The sequence below is a fragment of the Elephantulus edwardii genome, unplaced genomic scaffold (genome assembly GCF_000299155.1).
Source record: "Elephantulus edwardii isolate Elephantulus edwardi_28Jun2011 unplaced genomic scaffold, EleEdw1.0 scaffold00267, whole genome shotgun sequence".
Lineage (NCBI taxonomy): Eukaryota > Metazoa > Chordata > Mammalia > Macroscelidea > Macroscelididae > Elephantulus > Elephantulus edwardii.
The window spans coordinates 1,193,429-1,212,306 of record NW_006400017.1 but is presented as its reverse complement, the minus strand read 5'-3'; the positions used below and the strand labels follow the sequence as shown (position 1 = coordinate 1,212,306).

Below are 18,878 nucleotides of genomic sequence, written 5' to 3'. Positions count from 1 at the left end.
TCCTGAACCAGTCTCACTGACTCTGACACACCTTACCCCCATTTTTTCAGTTACTGTATCAGTTCATCTCATTCGGGGTCTTCCTCTCCTGTGCTGCCCCTCCATCCTTCCAAGCATAATGTCCTTCTCCAAGAATCGGCCCCTCTTGGCCATATGCCCAAAGTATGTGAGCCAGAGCTTCAAAATCCTAGCCTCCAAGGATAAACTTGGTTTCACCTTATCCAAGACAGACCTATTTGCTTTCTTGATGGTCCGTGGTATGTCCAAGACTCTTCTACAGCAACACAACTCAAAGGCATCAATTCTTCTTCTGTCATTCTTTAGTCATTGTCTGTAATTGTGAAAACCAGAGCTTTTAGTAGGTGACGATGTATTTGTGTGCTTCAAATATTGTTTGAACATATTACTCAGTGATAAGAAAGTTTTCAAGCTATGAAAAGACATGAAGGAACCATAAATGCATATTACTAAGAATTCAGCCTGTAAAAGCTACATACTACACGACTCCAACTAGACACTTTTGTGGGGAAGAGAAAACTATAGTGATCTTGAGATCAGTGATCCCAGGGCCTCAGGGAAGGAAGATGGATATATGGGACACAGAACCATTTTAGTGCAGTGAAGTCACTCCGTGTGATACTGTAATGACACTATGTCTTTGTCAAAACACGTTGTAAACTCTATGATTTATCTAGTAATGTATCTGCAAAGATAGTGATTTATAACCTCAGAAATCCAAGCTGAGGGTCAGGTATGAGTCACTCCTGACTCCAAGGGCAATGAGTTTGAGAGAGTTTAAGGATTCAATTTTAACAAGTGGATGGCAAAACCAGAAAATATTACTACCAGGATGGAGGAGGGGGAAATAGTTTCCTGTTCAAGGCGGCCAGGCGGTGAAGTACTTTACATGCTGGAATGCTAACAAGTCGGGTGCTAGGTTCAAATCCATGAGTCTCTTAGTAAGAAAGCAATGAAGTCATCTGCTCCCATAAAGATTTATGATCTCAATAGAGGGTCACCCTAGGAGGAAAACTCAAGGTCAAGGAGTTATACTTTCCTCTAAGCTTTAAGTCTAATTTAACACTATCATTAGTTTTTAGAACATAATTGGGAAATAATTTAAAGTCTTGCGTTTTTTCTTCATAATAATTATCTTTTTAAGTTTGTTTGGTTACTTATTAGCTGTCTCCTTCCACGCTGGAAAAGAAACCACTGACAGCAGTGACTTGGTGTTTACAGTTTACAACACAGATATTCCATGATGGTGTTCAGGGCGTCCCTCCGGGACGAGATAGAGGAATTTGCTCTGCTTGAGTTGATTTAATGAGATGAGCCCTCAGAAAAGCTCCCAGTGGGGTACTAGAGAGGCTGACGTCTCAGCTGTCTGGGGAGAGGGGAAAAATGAGGGAGAGAGGAAGCATGTAAGTAGCACAGCAGGGAAAATGGAAGGGAGGCGGGGCATGATTCTGCTCTAGCCAGGCTCCGCCCAGCGCCCGCCCCACCCCGCCCGTGTCCGCCCCGCCCAATATCCGGTCCCGCCCACGCCCGCCCCTCCCAGGCTCTGTCAGGTCTTTTTTCCCCAGAGCTGTAAGGCTGTGCGTCTGCGCGGAGACCTGACCTGGAAGAGGCAGTACTTAGCGCCCACGTGTTCGTGGAGCATGGCGGAGACAGAGGCTATGGACATGGCTGAACCCATGTCTCCCGGGGAGGCGGCTAAAAACGGCGCCGGGTCTGCCGACCGCCATGACCTGTTGCAACACAGTCGCGAGTTCTTGGATTTCTTCTGGGACATCGCAAAGCCAGAGCAGGAGACGCGGCTGAAGGCCACGGAGAAGCTGCTGGAGTACCTGCGCACTCGGCCGAAGGTGGGCTGGGCGGATGCGGGGCGAGGGGCCGAGCAGATCGTACGGAGGCTTGTGGAGTCCCGGAGCTTGAGCGTGGGTCGGGGCTGGGACTGCAGACACGGGGTCTGAGTTGAGATCCCGGGCGGGCGCGGGCCGCCTCGGGCCGCCTCGGGCTACGCGTCCCACGAGGTTGGTTTGCGGTTTTTTCTACAGGAATCCGAGATGAAATATGCTCTGAAGCGCCTGATCACTGGGCTCGGGGGCGGCCGAGAGACTGCCCGACCCTGTTACAGCCTGGCCCTTGCACAGGTGAGGTCGTGCTTCCTATGGACGGTGGGAAGGGGTCTTGAGTCATTTGGGTCTAAACCATAGATGCGTGAGGAGCAGGTGGCTTACCTGTCAGAAGAGGGGTGTCTGAGGGAGAGGCTGAGTATGTGATATCTGAAGCCCCTCTTGAAGGGAAGTTTACCACGTGGAGGCACAGGACGTCCACAAGTGTGACTAAAGCTAAGGGATGTGGAGATGGAGACTGAGCAAGTTTTCTGGTGCATGGGTGGGGCGGTAGGTACTCTTGTGTGTGAGGAATGAGCCAGAAGGCCAAAGAACTTGAGTTTGTTGGGATGTGGTGGGGCAGCACCGCTGAGCCCTCTCCCCCTCATCACACCTGGCAGGTGTTACAGTCTTTCGAAGAGATTCCTTTATGTAGCATCCTGGAGCAAATACAAGAGAAGTATGATCTGCAGAACGTGAAGAAGGTGAGAGATTATGGGTAGCATGGGGTGGGGAGGTGGCGATGATGGACAGGAACTGTGGAACCTGAGCTCTTCTTCCCCAAATCCTTCTCTAGGCCATGGTGAGGCCTGCTCTCTTCGCACACCTGTTTGGAGTGTTGGCCCTCTTTCAGTCAGGTCGGCTCGTGAAGGTAAGAGCTTTCCAGACCTAGATTTTCTCAGCTGGGGTGTACAGCCTGGCGTGAGGGTGCTGGGGGCTAGCAGCTCACATCCTCTGCCCCCTGTCTGTGCCTTCTAGAACCAGGAGGCACTGATGAAGTCTATAAAGCTGCTGCAGATCCTGGCCCAGCACCGCAACCACTTACAGGAGCAGCCCCAGAAGGCCCTGGTGGACATCCTCTCTGAGGTATGAGCCTGCTGCCCATGCCACTGTGAACTGGGCTCCCTACTAGAAACATGGTGGGAAAGTGAAAATCAGTGGATAAGAACACTCTAAGTAGGATTGTCTGATAGAAATATACAGGCAAAGCCTGGGTCTCCTTTTAAAACTTCTGCATTGTTGTTGTTAATACCGAAGTCAGAACTGACCCATTGCTGACCCTCCAGCCTGTTTGCAGAGGCAGTTAATTGCACAAGAGGAGATTGCCCATCCTTCTCCCATAGAGCAGCAGCTGCTGGTCTCAAACCATGTGCCTTCGGGATTGCAGTGCAGCTTCTTGCCACAAGACCACCAGAGCTCCCTCAGTAACTGCATTAGAGAACAAAAAGAAACAAGTGGCAGTAATTTGTTACTAGTTATGTCTGTTGTTGCTCATCACCTAGAGCCATCATGTCTTTAAAAGATTTAAGACATGCAGGTACCTCTGTTTGATTTTTACTACTTCTCACAGACACCTCTACCTCTGGTTCTAACCTCCTGTACTTTCCATTTAATATTAACCTACTTTTTCTATAGTCTGTAGTTCCAACATGCAGTCAGTGTGGGTTGAAATTGATTCGTGGAGGCATTTTACATTCTTTTCTTAAAAATACAAAGTGTTAGACACTCATCGTCCATCTTTATTCAGATTAGTCCCATATGAAGTGTTCGGTAGCCGCCAGTTGTTTGTGGCCACTATATTGGACAGCGTCTGCCATCTAACACATGTATGCAGATTTGGCATTATTACGACCCTCCGGAGCCTCGGCCGCCCTTCCTCGGGAAGCTGAGGCAGGCCAGCACTGTGAACCCTTTGCCACCTCTGTGGACTGAGTATAAAGGCAAGAGGCCGTCATGGTTTCTACACAGCTCAGCGTCAGAGCCAGAAGGACCTGGGTTCTGTTCCAGTTCCAGCTCTCTTTATTGGTGCTCAGCTTCCTGTATAAGAAGGGGACCATTACTCGGAAGAATGTCTTGCAGCACAAAGGAATAAATGTTAAGGTTGGCAGTTCGCATCCATCTGGCATCTTGGAAGAAAGGCCAATAACCTGTTTCTGAAATGACGGCCTCTGAACACTCTGGAGCACAATTTGACTCTTGACACACATGGAGTGGCCATAAGTCAGAGTTGACTTGACAGCCAGTGGTTGGATTTGTTTGCATGATTATTTTTGGTCCCCTTAAAAACCCAAAATGGAGCTCTGGTGGCCTAGTGGCATCTGGTGGCCTAGTGGCATGGAGTTGTGCTGTCAACTCAAAAGGCAGGTGGTTCAGATCTACTAGCTTCTCCGGGGGAAAAAGATGAACAGTTTGCTCCTGTGTGACTTACAGCCTCTAAAAACCTTCTGGAGGGTCAGCTTTGAGTCTAAAAACCTACTGGAGGGTCAGCTATAAGTCACTTCTGAGTTGGCTAACAGTCTGAAAAACCAGAAGATATGGTTTGAAGCCCTCCGTGGGCTCCTGACAGGTAGCACTGGGCCCCTAGATCTTCTTTCTTGGAAGGAGAGACCAAGACTAGGGTTGAGCCACCATCCCTTAACCTATCTCTGTCTAGGTCCCAGAGGCCGTGCTGAAGGAGGTCCTGCCAGAGGTCCTCAAGGCTGACTTGAGTGTGGTGCTCGGCTCCCCGGAGTACGTGGAGCTCTTCTTGTTAGCCCGGCAGAAGGTGCCTGCGAAGCTGAAGAAGCTATTTGGAGCCGTTGATCTCTTTTCAAATGAGAACATTCCCAGGTGAGCAGTGGTTGGGGGGGGGGGGGGATTGACTCCCTGGGGCCGTGGAGCTGCCCTTGTTCCCTCATCTGTTAGGTGTCCCTGAGCCCCCTTTGTCTCCTACTCCAGGCTAGTAGAGGTGCTGAAGATAGCGTCTGCCTCTGTGAAGAAGGAACGCAAACTGCCCGCTGTGGCTCTGGGCCTGTTGCGCCTGGCGCTTGAGGAGAAAAAGTTCCCTCGGTTCTGGAATGAGGTCGTGGAGCAAGGGCTGCTGAAGAAGCAATTCCTGCCAGCCAGGTTTGGACTCCCTAGACTCCCTGTTTACTGAGCAGAGGTGGAAAAGGGTCCCAATCCTGAAGTCTCCCCAGGAACTAGTTTCTGACCAAGCTCTGTCACCCTCTCCCCCACCCCCCCAGCTACCTGTGTTTCCGCCTGCTGGGTGCAGCCCTGCCCCTGCTTTCCAAGGAGCAGCTACAGCTGGTGATGCGGGGAGACCTGATCCACCTGTACGGGGAACACCTGGTCACTGCTAAGGTTGGTGTCCTCATGGAGCACAACACCACTTGCATGGGGTGGGTAGCAGACCGCCTCTTAACCAAGAAGGGGTACTGAGGGAGGGCCTGCTTCAGGCATAGCAGGCGGTGTGGACCCTCTCCCCTGGAGTTTGGCAAGGTCAGAGCCTTCTCCACAAGAAGTACATATAGCCAGCAAGCTCTGCTGGTGTTTCAGCGATGATCATGGACATGTGTTGGAGGGAGTGCTGGTGGCTTAGTGGTAAGGAGTTGCACTGCCAGCCGAAAGGCTCAACAGTTTAAATCTACCAGCTGCCCTATGGGAGAAAGATGAGCAGTCTTTTCCTTTGCAGCTGTCTCTGAAAACCCACTGGAGGGTCAGCAATGAGTCACTTCTGACTTCACGGTAGACAAGAACAATGTGGTGTTTGGCATGTTCTACTAGGGAGCTCTGGTGGTGTAGTCTGTAGTGAATTGTGCTGCCAACCCATAGGCCAGCACATCTCCAGTGGTTCAGATCCACCAGTGCTTCCTCAGGAGAAAGGTAGACAGCCTCCTGTTATGATTTATAGCCTCAGAAACCTACTGGAGGGTCAGCTAAGGGTCAGACAGTACAGTGGCATCTGGAGACCGGACCGCGGAGTTCAGAACTGAACTAGAACTTTTGCACTCTCTTGTGACTTTACCTGTGTCATAAAACTATTCTGTTCCTGTCACCTTGTCCACTCGGAGGGTCTTAGGGGCAGTAGCTGGTGTATGGTATGAGTGGTCATTGTATGTGCTGTCTCCTTCCCTTATTAAACTTGTATAGCTTTCACCTCCAATCTCAGCCATTTTTCCTTCCTGGGTGAGGGAACCAATTCAGACAGCGTTAGGCAGTGGTTAAGAGCATGATGGGAAACCAGACTGTCTGGGTCTAAGTTCCCATTGCCACCACTCGTGAGCCCTATGTCCCTGCAAAAGTTGCTTCTAAACTCTCTTTGTCCCTCGTTATTTCTTTTACCTTTGAAATGGCAGTGGTGGTGGCCATACCCTGCAGGTTGTTTTGAGAGTTAATCTTGTCTGTGAAGGCATGTGGTGTGGTGCTAGGCACGTACTAAACACGTGTGAGATGTTCGCTTCGGAGCCCCAGGATGGTAGAGTCAGGAGGAATAGGACCCTAGGGCCATTTGATGGCTCCATCTGGACTCTTAAATCACTCAGACCAGGAAAAGAGCTTCGCTGTTTTCCAGTGGAGGGGGTTCTCTAGAGCCAGGGGCATGTGAGTTTAGAAGAGTAAAATATAGGGAGACTTGGAGCCAGACAGAAGTGTGAGAGTGACAGGCTGTCCCAGGTTTACTCACGGGAGTAGAGAGCGATCTAGGCTGGTTACAAGGGCCAGGGACCCCCTGGGCCGCGGTTCAGCATGTGGTGGAGGAGGCTGGTGAGGCTGCCCTCTCTGGACAGCTGACCAGCCTCAATCACACCCATCCTTTTGCAGCTCCCGAACCAGTTCAAGTTTGCCCCTGAGATGGACGAGTATGTGGGCGCCTTCCTGGAGGGCTGTCAGGATGACCCAGAGAGGCAGCTGGCCATGGTTGTGGCCTTCTCCTCCATCACCAACCAGGGCCACCCCGTCGTGCCCACCTTCTGGCGGGTCGTGCAGTTCCTGAATCCCCGCGCCCTCAAGGATTACGTGGCCTGGCTGAAGGACATGTTTCTCCAGCCCAACCTGGACTCTTTGGTTGACTTCAGCACCAGCAACCAGAAGAAAAACCAGGATCCTTCGTTCCATTCGTAAGTGGGGCTGGGGAGGCCCAGGAGCCGGGGGCTTCCTGGACTCACAGAGCCACAACGCCTGGCTTTGAACCCTGAGCGAGGTGGGTAGGCTCCATAGCGCTGGACCAAAGCTTCATTCTCCCCGCATGTGGTCCCCCTATGGTAGAGCACAACAGTTCTTCGTTGCCCTGTCTCTGAAGTGGGGCAGAGGATGCCGTCTGTTCATCCCCTCTAATTGGCTTCTGTGACCCCCTTCTCCTGCCCCCAGGCCCGAGCGGGCTGTGTTCCGACTTCGGAAGTGGATCATCCTTCGCCTGGTCAGCATTGTGGAGAATACTCACGTGGAAAAAGAGGAGGCCTTGGTCCAAGAGGTGGCCAGGTAGGAGATGAGCTGAGCCCCGCTCCCCACATGGGGTTCCCAAGGAGGTGGCCCTGTTGCTTCATCCTAGTTTGGAGCCCCCCTTCCGAACTAGAGGCCTTTAGATCACATGGGGAGTAGCAAGCCATCGTAGGGTCAGAGGATTTAGAAGAATTTCTGAGGCTTATAAGAGAAGGACCCAGGAAAGAGGGGGTCAGTAGGCCTGAAGACGCAAGCTTATTCGTCTTGTGCCCACAGGCAGCCTTTTCACGTCAGTGGTATTAGAGGAGCCTCTTCCCTCCACCTATGTCACCTGTCCCAAAGGGAAACCTCATTGGCCCCGTTCTCTGTCCTTTGCCACATGATCTGGGCCTTGGTCAGTTTTTGATGTGAGCACTGCTCTTTTCTCCACGGCGTGGCCTGAGCCGTGTTCACCCCCAGACACTGCCGGGCTGGGCCGTGTTCACCCCCAGACACTGCCGGGCTGGGCCGTGTTCACCCCCAGACACTGCCGGGCTGGGCCGTGTTCACCCCCAGACACTGCGGCCTGGGCCGTGTTCACACCCAGACACTGCTGGCCGCCCCAGGCTGTGGAGTTTGCCCAGAGCAGACCAGCTCCTTCCCCCTCTGGCACCGTGTCCAGTGATGCCATCCAACGAGAGGAGCCTGTGAGTGATGATGCTGGTGACTCCTTTCTCCCCAGGTTCTGCTTGTTTCATTCATTTTTTGAAACCAAGAAGCCCACGTCCCAGATTCCAGAGACCAAGCAGCAGCCCTCCGTCCCCTTGGAGAGCCGAATCCGCGAGGTGGTCTGCAGTGCCTTCTTCAGGTGTGGACGGGGTGAGGGTGATGACAGGGCAGAGGGGGTCTTGAGGACTGTAAATTGAGAAGTATCAGAAGATCAGGGAGTTCCAGTAGATCGGGGGTGGGAGAACTGAGCCTGGGCTGGGTGGAGGTTCACCCCTGTGACCCCTGGCCCTCGTCTAGTCTGCTGCAGGCCCTCAGCACCCATTTTAAGCCAGTACCGGGCCAGACCCCAGATGGGCAGCCCTGGACCTACCGCCTGGTGCAGTTTGCAGACCTGCTGTTGAAACAAAACCGCAACGTGGCCGCTGTGACACCCCTCACTGCAGAGCAGCACCAGGCCTGGGACCGGTGAGCAGGAGACGTCCATGGGGTGAGTGGGACCCTCAGATCTGATACCAGAGTGGTCTGAGAGCACACCCCTTCTTTCCAGGATGCTGGAGACGCTGAAGGAGATGGAGGGCCGCTCCAAGGAGGTCAAGGCCAGGGCCTTCCATCACCTGCTCCTCCTGGTGGGCATCCACCTCTTCAAGGTACGGTGGCGGCAGGGTGCTGAGAGTCTGGCATAAAAGGCCTTTGCTGAGAGGTCGGGTATGACCAGGGAAAGCTCCAGGAAGGTGAAGCTGGAAGGTTTCCTAAGCTGACTCAGTCCTGGGTGGATTATAACCCAAAGAGAAGTCATTCCATCCTTGGACCAGCCAGTGTCCTGAACTTTCCAGGCAATGCCTCTCATAAACCCTCTTTCCCTTCCCCCCCAAGAGTAGAGGTGGGCGCTGCCTCCCCTCATCTGACAGGTAGGGAAGTGGATTTAGAGAGGCCAAGCGACTTTACAGGTGCACAGCTGTTGACTGGGGTTCAACTGTAGGACTCTGACCTTTTTTTCCTCTTTTCTACTAGTTTATTTATAAAATTTGAATAAAAATTCAAACAAATTCTTTAATTTCCCTCACTCCCCCATCAAATTGTACAACCCGATGATTGATCTCCCCCTCCCCCTGCACATCCTCATCCCTCTGCTTCCAGCCACTCCCACCCCTCTTGGGTTCTTATACTCCTTCTACAATAATGGTTTTATGCAATATTTATCCTTGTGGGACTGAGTTAGTTAACTCAGCATAACACTCTCCAGACCCTCCTAAGTTAGGTAATAATTTACAAAGTCATTGCTCCTCCGTGCTGCATAGTATTTCACTGTATGAATATACATACTATAATTTCTCAGTCTATTCGTTTGTGGTTGGACATTTGGGCTGTTTCCATGTACTTAACAATGGTGAGTAATGCTACTATGAACATTAGTGTACAAATCTCAGTTTGTGTCTCAGTTTTCATTTTTCAGGGTATATTCCAAGTAGTGGAATAGCTGGGTCACATGGAATATCCCACAGGCCCTTCCAAAGTGGGCTTCACCAGCCAGAGGTGATGGATGGTGTGGTTTTCTCGAGCTACCACCACAAAGTACCATACACTGGACGGCTTAAAATAACAAATCCAGTGTCTTGCAGAGGCCGGAGGTCCAAGTTCAGGGTGTCTGCGGGTCACACTCTGAGGGCGAGGCCTCCCTTGCTCTCCTAGTTTCTTGTCAACAGCACTCCTTCACGTTCTTTGGCTCATAGCTCAAAAACGTCGCTCTGATCACTGCCTCTGTTTTCACGTTGTATTTTCTTGCATCTGGATGTGTGTTCTTTCCTTGTGAGGACACCAGTCGTTGGATTTAGGGCGTACCCTAACTGCAGCAAAACCGCCTGTTAATTCTGCCTGCAGAGATTAGTTTCCATGTAAGGTCTCATTCACAAGCACCAGGGTTTGGGCTTGAGTCGGTTTTGGGGGACACAATTCAACCCTAACAGAAGTGAAAGAGTAAGTGCTGTCTTCTGTAGGTGAGGTCCCTTTCCAGGGAGACCGGTCACCCAGAGGGGACATTTCTTCTTCCGTGGGGTCCTGGCTTTTCTCTTTTGCTCTGACCCACTGTACTTGTTGGCTGTGCAGAGTTTTTCCCCTCTGGGTTCTTGTGCCTGCATTTGTTACAGGTTCTATTCGTGCTCCCGTAATGCTGGCTCCTAGAGAGCTGTGAGGTCTGTCTTACTCTTCTTTCCAGCTTGGCACTTGCTTTCCCCTTGTCTGTAAGCCCTGTTGTCCTCGAGGGGTCTCCTTTCTTAGTAGATTGGGTTACTTCATTCTGGCTGCTTAGCTGTGCTGATTGTGCAGTAGTCTGGCGTGTAATATGTCCACCTGCTACCAGAAGTCAGTGGTTCAAGTCCCCCACGTTGTTTTTGAGAAAACAATGAGTAAGGGAGCTCTGGTGGCCTAGTGGCAAAGAAGCTGCATTGCAGTCCCAGAGGTTCAAATCCACCAGATGCTCTGCTGGAAAAGGAGGGGCAATCTTCTCCTGTGCCCGTAAGACCTGATTTGACGGTACACAAACACACAATAATAAAATAAAAAAAAAAATACTAGAAAGGAAGTCCTGGCAGTCCACTTTCAAAAATTTAAAAAAAAAAAAAAAGCAATGAGTGGTCTTTTGCCATAAAGATTTACAGCCTCAGAAAGGCTGTGAAGGGTTGTCTTGAGTCAGAATCAACTTGAGGCCAGGGTGTTTGGCTTGGGTCTTGATGACGTCTACAAAGGTCCTGTTCTTGGAGAGCACGAGCTGGTCTGGAAAGAGGCAGCTGGAATTCAGCGAAGTTCAAACCTGGCAGAATAGTATAGCTCAGAGAAGGACAGAGACCTTTTGGTCACAGAGCCAGAACATCAGAGATGGTGTGTGGCCTGGGCTCTCAGCCTAAATAGCGAAGCTGCTGACTATTTTTGAGTCATATTTCCAGTAGGCCTCCTAACTCCTATTTGGTGGCTAGAGTCTAGCCATATTCCTAGGATACATTTGTTGTTATGTGCCATCAAGTCGCTTGTGACTCATCGTGACCCTGTGTACAATAGCGCTGAACCCTTCTCTATCCTGTGCCAACCTTAGAATCTCTGACACACTGATCTGCATTGCCCCAGTCACTGAATCAGTCCATCTCATTGAGAGTCTTTCTCTCAATGCTCCACCCCTCCAAGCATGACATCCCTCTTCAAAGACTGATCCCTCCTTGCAATATGCCCAGAGTATGTCAGACGAAGCTTCAGAATCCTTGCCTCCAACGAGCAGCCTGGCTTCACCCTCTCCAGGATGAACCTGTTTGTTCTCCTGGATAGGGTTAAATTGGCTTAAATGTAATGCAGTTTTATTTGTTGATTTCACTTCTGTCTTCATACTGTCAAGCTAAATTGGGGAGGAGGGGGTTGGATAATCCAGAATTTAGAACAGGAAGGCCTAACTTCTGACTTCTTTATGACCTTGACCTCTGTCTGTCCTTGTCAGCTCTACCTGGCTGGGTACCAGTAGGGAAACAAGGTGGGTTCCCTGCTCCCTGAGAGCACTCACATCCTGTGACTAGGTATCTGGCTGAAGATCTCTGGCATCTGCGGGGGGTCCTCTCTTCTGGATTATGAAGGTGACTGGCCAGGGCAGCCAGCATCAGTGTGTTCTGGGCCTCTGGCACCAGCTGCTTCTTAGCCAGCTCCCTGGTTGCCTCAGCAGAGCCTTGGGAAAGGGCCTGACCCCTGATTTCCACCCTTCTGTCCACAGTCCCCCTCAGAGAGTTGTGACCTCCTGGGCGACATCCAGACCTGCATCAAGAAGAGTCTGGAGGAAAAGCCCCACCGGACCCGCTCCAAGGCCACAGGTACATCATCGACTGTGGGTCAGGGGATGGGCGTGCCCCCGGCAGAATGGGCCCAGCTTGGGGCTAACTGGCCAGCAGTGTCCTGAACTGCCCAGCTCAGCCCCTTTCCTGCTTTCCAGAGCCCCAGGAGCCACCGTGGGTCGAGGTGCTGGTGGAGATCCTGCTGTCCTTGCTGGCCCAGCCCAGCCACCTGATGCGCCAGGTGGCGCGGACTGTGTTTGGTCATGTCTGCTCTCACCTGACGCCACGTGCCCTGCACTTAATTCTAGATGTGAGTTGGGGCCTTTGGGACCTATGCTCTGGGATATAGGTCCACTAAAGCACCAGGCTGAATTAGGAGGTGCCCTGCTATCCTCTACCCCAACAGCCTCACCAAAGCCCCGCAGAGAGGGCAAAATCACTGAATCATCCCCTTTAAGAGAGATGGAAACAGGTCCCATGGGCGGAAGGTCCTCTCTCAGGGTTTACTGTTGGGGTTGGGGAAGGAAGGGTTCCCAAGAAGAAGTTGTGCGCTTTAGGAAGCAGGTGGGCTGGGGAGCTGTGGGTTTGGACTGTAGAGCTTGTGGCAATGTGACTTGGACAAGAGCAGCAGATGGGTTAGCAGTCTTGGGTGCCCTGCAGGTGCTGAACCCTGAGAAGAGCCAGGAAGAAGATGACAGCGTGATGGTCACAGATGACTCTGATGAGAAGCAGCTGGAAATGAAGATGGAAAAGGTTGCTGCCAGTGAGAGGCAGGGTGGGCTGCTGTGGGCAGACACAGGGCAGGCGGAGAAGAGGCCTGACACGGCTCTCGCCCACAGGACGAGGACCAGGACTCAGACAACTCAGACAGTGAGGAGGAGGAGGAGAGCGATGGCGAGGAGAGTGACGAGGAGGCGCTGGACGGGGACGTGGACCAGGGCTTCCGGGAGCAGCTGATGGCTGTGTTGCAGAAGGGGAAGGCGCTGGTGAGCAGGGCCCTGGGGGTCTCGTCTCAGACCTGTCTGCCTATCTGTCTGCCCATCTGTGGGCCCATGTGGCACCAGGCTCATGGCTGCACATCTGCCTCTCAGGGCGGAGTGGACAGTGATGACGACGAGGAGCTGGGGGACGAGGCCATGATGGCCCTGGACCAGAACCTCGCCAGCCTCTTCGCCGAGCAGAAGCTGCGCATCCAGGCCAAGAAGGACGAGAAGGACAAGCTGCAGAAGGAGAAGGCGCTCCGGCGAGGCTTCCAGATCAGGGTGAGTGAGCCACGCACCCCGGCCCGAGCCCTGTCGCCCAGCCCCTGCCCTGAACGCGCTCCTGTGCTTAGCTGAGCCCACCCCTCCTGGCCGCAGGTGCTGGACCTGGTCGAGGTGCTGGTGACAAAGCAGCCTGAGAATCCCCTGGTCCTGGAGCTTCTCGAGCCGCTGCTGACCATCATCCGGCGCAGCATGCGTAGCAGCAGCTCCAAGCAGGAGCAGGACTTCCTGCACAAGACGGCCCGCATTTTCACGTGAGTGGGGTGGGGGCTGGACCTGGGACTGCAGAGAGGGTCCCTTCTGGGTCTGCCTGGCTCAAGGCTAACTGATGGCCAGAGTGGCCACAAGCATCCAGAGAGACAGAGTAAGAGCCACAGCCAGACCTGCCTTCAGGATCTGGGTTGCAAGGGACTAGAGATATGGGGTGCCATAAGTGTTCGTGTAGGAGGCAGTGGGCGTGTGGCTGCCAGCATGTCTTCTGTGCCTACCCCGAGGTGTGCTCAGCTCTTTTTCTCTGCTACCCAGTTTGCTGGGAGACCTGCCTCTTGGCATTTAGGATGCATGGCCTTGCCATCATTTACTCAGGACCCGAAGACTGTTGGCTCAAAGAGAGGCCGCTGTGGATAGTGGGGTCTGCACGGAGGTGGGGGTGGGGGATGCCTCTGTTCTGACACTTGGGTTAGCTCAGCGAGCTCCGGCCCCACCCCACAGGCACGACCTCTGCCGCGCCAGGCATTACTGTCATGACGTCGGCAACCACGTGGAGGCGCTGCACGCACAGGTAGAGCGGCTGGTGGAGCAGGCTGGCCGCCAGGCCGACTCCTCCATCGCCCTCTACTACTTCAACGCCTCCCTCTACCTGCTCCGGGTATTGAAAGGCAACACCCCCAGTGAACCACCTCCCAAGACCCCAAAGAAGCAGAAAGCCAAGGCTAAGGCCCCAGAGGTAAGCAGGCCTGTCCAGGGGGCTGGAGGAGGAAGAGCTCCAGGTAGCCCAGAGGGTTGGAGGCTACCTGCCCATCTCACAGAAGGGGCATCAAAGCTATGCCTTTGCCAGGACTGAACCCTCCTCCCTCTGAAGGTCAGCCAGACACCCCTCTCCCTGGCACGTCAGTTCTTTCTGTCCTTGCCTAGGCTACCAGCTGTTTGGATGTGAACCGTGTGGCCCAGGTCTACTCCTCAGCACTGAGCTCCTTCCTGACCAAGCGCAACAGTCCACTGACCGTCCCCATGTTCCTCAGCCTCTTCTGCCGGCACCCGGTGAGTGTGGGGCCAACCCCTGTCACGGCCCTGTCCCCCGGCCAGGTCAAGCTGGCCCTCTTCACAGCCCTGTCCCCTTTCCTAGGTCCTGTGTAAGAGCCTGCTCCCTGTCATGGTCCAGCATGTGACAAGCCCAGCACAGCCTCGCCAGCAGGTAAGGATGAGTTACCTGGTCTCCACCTTCTTGGTGTGGACTGAGAGTGCTGATCTGCTCCCCTCTTGGGTTGAGGGTGGCCTCAGTCCAGTCCCAGCAATCCAGGCCTTGGTGTATGCTCCCTGAAGGGACCATGCTTGGGCCACCACTGTAAGCAGAGTGGCTTAGGAGAAGGACAGGTCCAGCTGACTGCTTTGCCCCAGTGCTGCTGCTTTTCTCTGACCTGAGCTTCCAGTTCCTCCTTGAGAGGCTTCTACAGTTTGTACAGGCTGGGGATGAGGTATGCAGGTCAGGGGAAGATGGAGGGAGCTGGTAAGAGGGCAGAGACTCTGGCTGAGTCTAGCTCTGAGCCCATGCTGCTCCCCACGCCCGTTGTCCTCACCTATGCAAGAGGTGGCAAGCAGTAGCAAAGCTCAGAGCTCTGGGGGACAGTCCAGCAGGCTGGACCTAGAGTAGCCAGACCTGCAGCTTGGGATTGTCTTGGCCTTACTGGGTTCCTGGCGGGCTCCCCGAGCTCTGGGACTCTCCCTGTGGGTCCCTCAGTCTTGGCTTTGCCTGCTAAGGCTCCTGGTGACCACTCCCGTCCCCACCCCAGTCACAGGCCTGCCAGCTGCTCCAGAAGGCCCTGTCCATGGGAGAGCTGAAGCGCTGCTTTGAGGGCTCCGAGTGGGAACAGCTCATCAGCCAGGTCCTCGCAAAGGTCACGGAGGTAACGGCCGAGAACCTCTCCCTCAACCCCATAGGGAGCATGGGCTGGGGGACCGGGAGGCATCTCTTTCTAGGCCTCAAAAGGCAGGGGAGGCATCAGCGAAGCCCCTCAGCAGCTTCCCCACCTCCTTCCTAGAACATGCGGACTCTGGGGACAGCGCAGGCCAAGCTGGAGCAGCAGAGGGAGCTGTCCTCGTTAGAGCTGCTCATCATACTCCTCAAAACCGTCCACCTGCAGGTGAGGCAGGCGCCACCATGCCTCGGGCTCCTGGGGATGGGAGGGCTGAACAGAGGCTTGGGATGAGTTTGGAGGAGTACACGCTTTGTATCTGGGTGCATGGGGGTGGTGTTGAGTGGGACAGGAGGAGCAGCCATTCAAAGACTGGCCAGGGTTGGAGGGGATGTTGATGATACCATTAACGTTTTAAAAGCACCAGGAAGGTCCTAGAAGGGCTGGAGACAGTGGGAAGAGCTGATCATCCATGTGGGCAGCCATTAGCAGAAAGCCCAGCATGGCCCCAGGTTTCTAAACCTGAGAGGAGGTTGAGCGTTGCTGGGAGCACAGCAGGGGATGATGAGCAGAGTTCATGAGGCATCAAGGTGGGGGCCAGTTATAGCTGCCAGTAGGGATCTGGGTCTCAGGTCTGGTGCAGGCAGAAGAGTGTGGGGTCCTTGGTGTATAGATGCTGGGTAAGTCTGGGAAGGAAGGAAGCTGGCCAGGCGATGTGAGGCAGGGCTCCCAATGGACCCTGCAGAACGGCAACATAGAAAGGGCACCAGGAGAGAGCATGTCATGGGAGTCAGGGGCTTAGAAAATGACAACACTCTATGTGGTGGGAAGGTGAACCACAGAAGAGCTTTGACACCCCTGAAGTCATGTTGCCTGCCCTCTTCAGTGATTGTGCCAGATACTGCTGGGGGCGGAGCATCAGCGGGAGGTGAGGGTCCTGGGTGGGGGGGGGCTGCAGGCATGCCTATGGAAGAGGGGACAAGAGCCAGAAGTGGGTGCTTTCCCTCCCCAAGGTGAGAGTCTTATTTATGGACAGAGGGGGAAGATGAGGGTCCAGATGTTGGGGAGTGGTCAGTGAGTCAAGACTTGGGAACCTTATGAGACCTCCATCATTGCCTCTCTCCCCTCCAGAAGCTGACCGTGGACCTGACCGGCATACTGGGGCTGCTGCAGGGCCTCCAGCCGAGCCTGCAGCAGAGCCTGCAGCAGGGGCCGCACGCAGCCGGGTCCAGCCGCCTGTATGACCTCTACTGGCAGGCCATGAAGTTCCTGGGAGTGCAGTACGTCCCGGAGGCAGTCCCACACCCTGGGAGGGGGCTGGAAACGCCAGATCCCATGTGACCGTGGTGGGTGAGGGCCGCCTGCCCCTCACTAGATCCTTTCTCACTTTTGCCTGCTTCCTTCCAGACGCCCCAAGTCAGAAAAGAAGGATGCCAAGGAAACCCCCAGTGGTTCCCAGAATCCCGTTAGCTTGAAGCGGAAGAAAAAGGGATTCTTGCCAGAGACTAAGAAGCGCAAGAAACGCAAACCAGAAGATGCTGCTGGAGAAGATGCCAAGCCAGCAGCCGCCAGTGAAAACCAGCCCCCCAGCTCCGGCAAGAAGAAGCGGCGGCACAGGAAGCCAGCCAAGGCCTCCGCCCAGTCACAGTCCAACGGGGAGCCTGGCACCCAGAGTCCTACCCCCAGTACCCCTGTCACAAACCCCAGCGCCTCTGCCAGCCCCACCAAAAGCCCCAGTGCCCCTGCCAAGACCCCCAAGCTTCAGAAGAAGCAGCGGAAGCTCTCCCAGGTGAATGGAGCTCCTCCTGCAGAGTCTGCTGGCAAAAGGCCCCAGAAGGGGCTCTCGGGTGAGTTGCCACAGCTCACCCCACCCCAGAAAAAGGCAAAGCTGGCTTTGGCCAATGGGAGCCCCAGCCTCCTCCAGGGTGAGGCGAAGAAGAAGAAGAAGAAGGCACAGCTGAAGAAAGCAGGGAAACCCTAAATGCCCTGCCACCCAGCCCATTTCCGTCCACCCTAGAGACTCCTATTTTTTCATCAGTATTTTAATAAATGTTATAATCTACACTACCACTTACTGACACAGTTGCACGTGGGGATGCATCTGCTTGGCATCAAGCACTGTTTGCTCCCAAGAGCATCCTGGGGCCCTTACTTGACCTTCTAGTGGGCTTGACATTTAATCTCTGGGCATCAGCATTCCTGAGTGACTGCAGCAGCTGCTACCCAAAAGGTTGAAGGTTCAAGTCCACCCAGAGCTAGTTTGGAAGAAATGCCTGGCAATCTTCCCCATACCCCCCCCAAAATCATCAATCCTTGAAAACTTTGTGAAGCACGAGTTTACTCTGATGCACAGCCTTCTTGGGTTAGAATCTGCAGGAGCTGGCTCTGGGCCGGATCCTTGACTCTCCCAGGGCTCTGTTGAGATGGCTGGGTACATATACTTACATAAAAGGTCAGTGTGGACCACCCACACTGGCCAGGCTTTGGCAGAAGCACCCTTCCTAACCCCCACCCATTTTGCAGCAGAGCCACTAAGGCTTGATTTAAATAGGTTTATTTCTTCATTTACAAGAGGAATATATTTGGCTTCTCTTAAGACTCTGAGATTCACAATCAGCAGCTCTAAAAAATAAAGGAGCAGTTTGGCTTCCGGAAGGAAGAGGAGGCAACACTTGGACCTGGTTCTTGTACAACAAGAAAACATCGCTGGGGCCCCAGCCAAGGTGGGGTGGAGGCCAGGCTCTGGAAGATACCACTCCCTCGTCGGGCCCCCCTGGGTGCCCCAGGGCTCAGGGAAGGGGCATTCCACTAGCTTACACGCCACTTAAAGCCAGGGCCAGCCGGTGGGTAACTAAGGGGTGGAGAGAGCATTGGCCAAGCTGGCTCTTGGGGTCTCCTACTGGCAACAAGGACACCACAGCCCCTTTAGCTTCCAGCAGATGTGCAGGAATTGGGGGGTCAAGGGGATAAGCTGCACTCAGGAAACCAAAGGCCACTGTGATGTTGGCCCCAGCACGGCAGGGATGTGTGCAAAACAGTGATCAGAGGCCAAGGGAAGGCCTGGCCCACTAGGGGGAGTAGGAGCAACAGTGTGGAGCTTGGATGGTTGGGCTGATTCTGTCTCCAGACCTCCACCTTCATCAGCTCATTCCCTGAGGCAGGAAGCCTGGTGGATGGTTGCTACTTCCTCCAGCCACCAGATCCCTGGCTACTGCCCCATGGATTCTGGGAATGATCCCCTGGGCCCTGCCCCTGGAAAAGCCCAGCCCAGCCTGGGGATAGGGAGTGGGTTCCTGGCTTCTGAAGGGGTGGGGAGGGATGGACAACAGAAGTGTTCTAGGGAGCCCTGCAGAGTTGGGTGGATAACTCCCAAATCAGCCTGTCTCGAGCCCGGGCACAGGAGTGGTGTAGAGCTGTCACCAGGGCCTTCACCCCTGGTGATGCCAACTCAGTCCTGGGATAGTCCCCACCTGGGAGATGAGCCAGGCTGATCCAGCCTGTGGCGGTAGTGACCAGTGTCCTCCAGAGTGAGCTGGTGGGTCTGGGGACAACCCAGTGACCTTGGCACCTGGCTATGCTCACCAGGCTAAGTCCAGCATCCCCAAGGCAGCAGCTGGCCCCACACTCCAGGCCCTTGGGGAACCTCAGAGCCTGAAGTGC

The 18,878-nt window shown here is 54.0% G+C and overlaps 1 protein-coding gene across 1 annotated transcript; it reads left to right on the top strand.

Annotated features, from left to right (window-relative positions):
- Positions 1–1,658: 1,658 nt before the first annotated feature.
- On the top strand, positions 1,659–17,199 carry MYBBP1A (MYB binding protein (P160) 1a). Its single transcript, XM_006899798.1, has 26 exons — positions 1,659–1,865; positions 2,058–2,153; positions 2,516–2,599; positions 2,692–2,766; positions 2,874–2,981; positions 4,549–4,724; positions 4,833–5,000; positions 5,120–5,237; positions 6,696–6,991; positions 7,242–7,352; positions 8,035–8,160; positions 8,319–8,486; positions 8,569–8,668; positions 11,767–11,863; positions 11,983–12,134; positions 12,485–12,577; positions 12,664–12,810; positions 12,916–13,086; positions 13,183–13,340; positions 13,798–14,032; positions 14,221–14,346; positions 14,432–14,500; positions 15,102–15,209; positions 15,345–15,446; positions 16,350–16,498; positions 16,626–17,199. Exons 1-26 carry the CDS (start codon positions 1,659–1,661, stop codon positions 17,197–17,199), a joined length of 4,014 nt encoding a protein of 1,337 aa, XP_006899860.1.
- Positions 17,200–18,878: the final 1,679 nt, after the last annotated feature.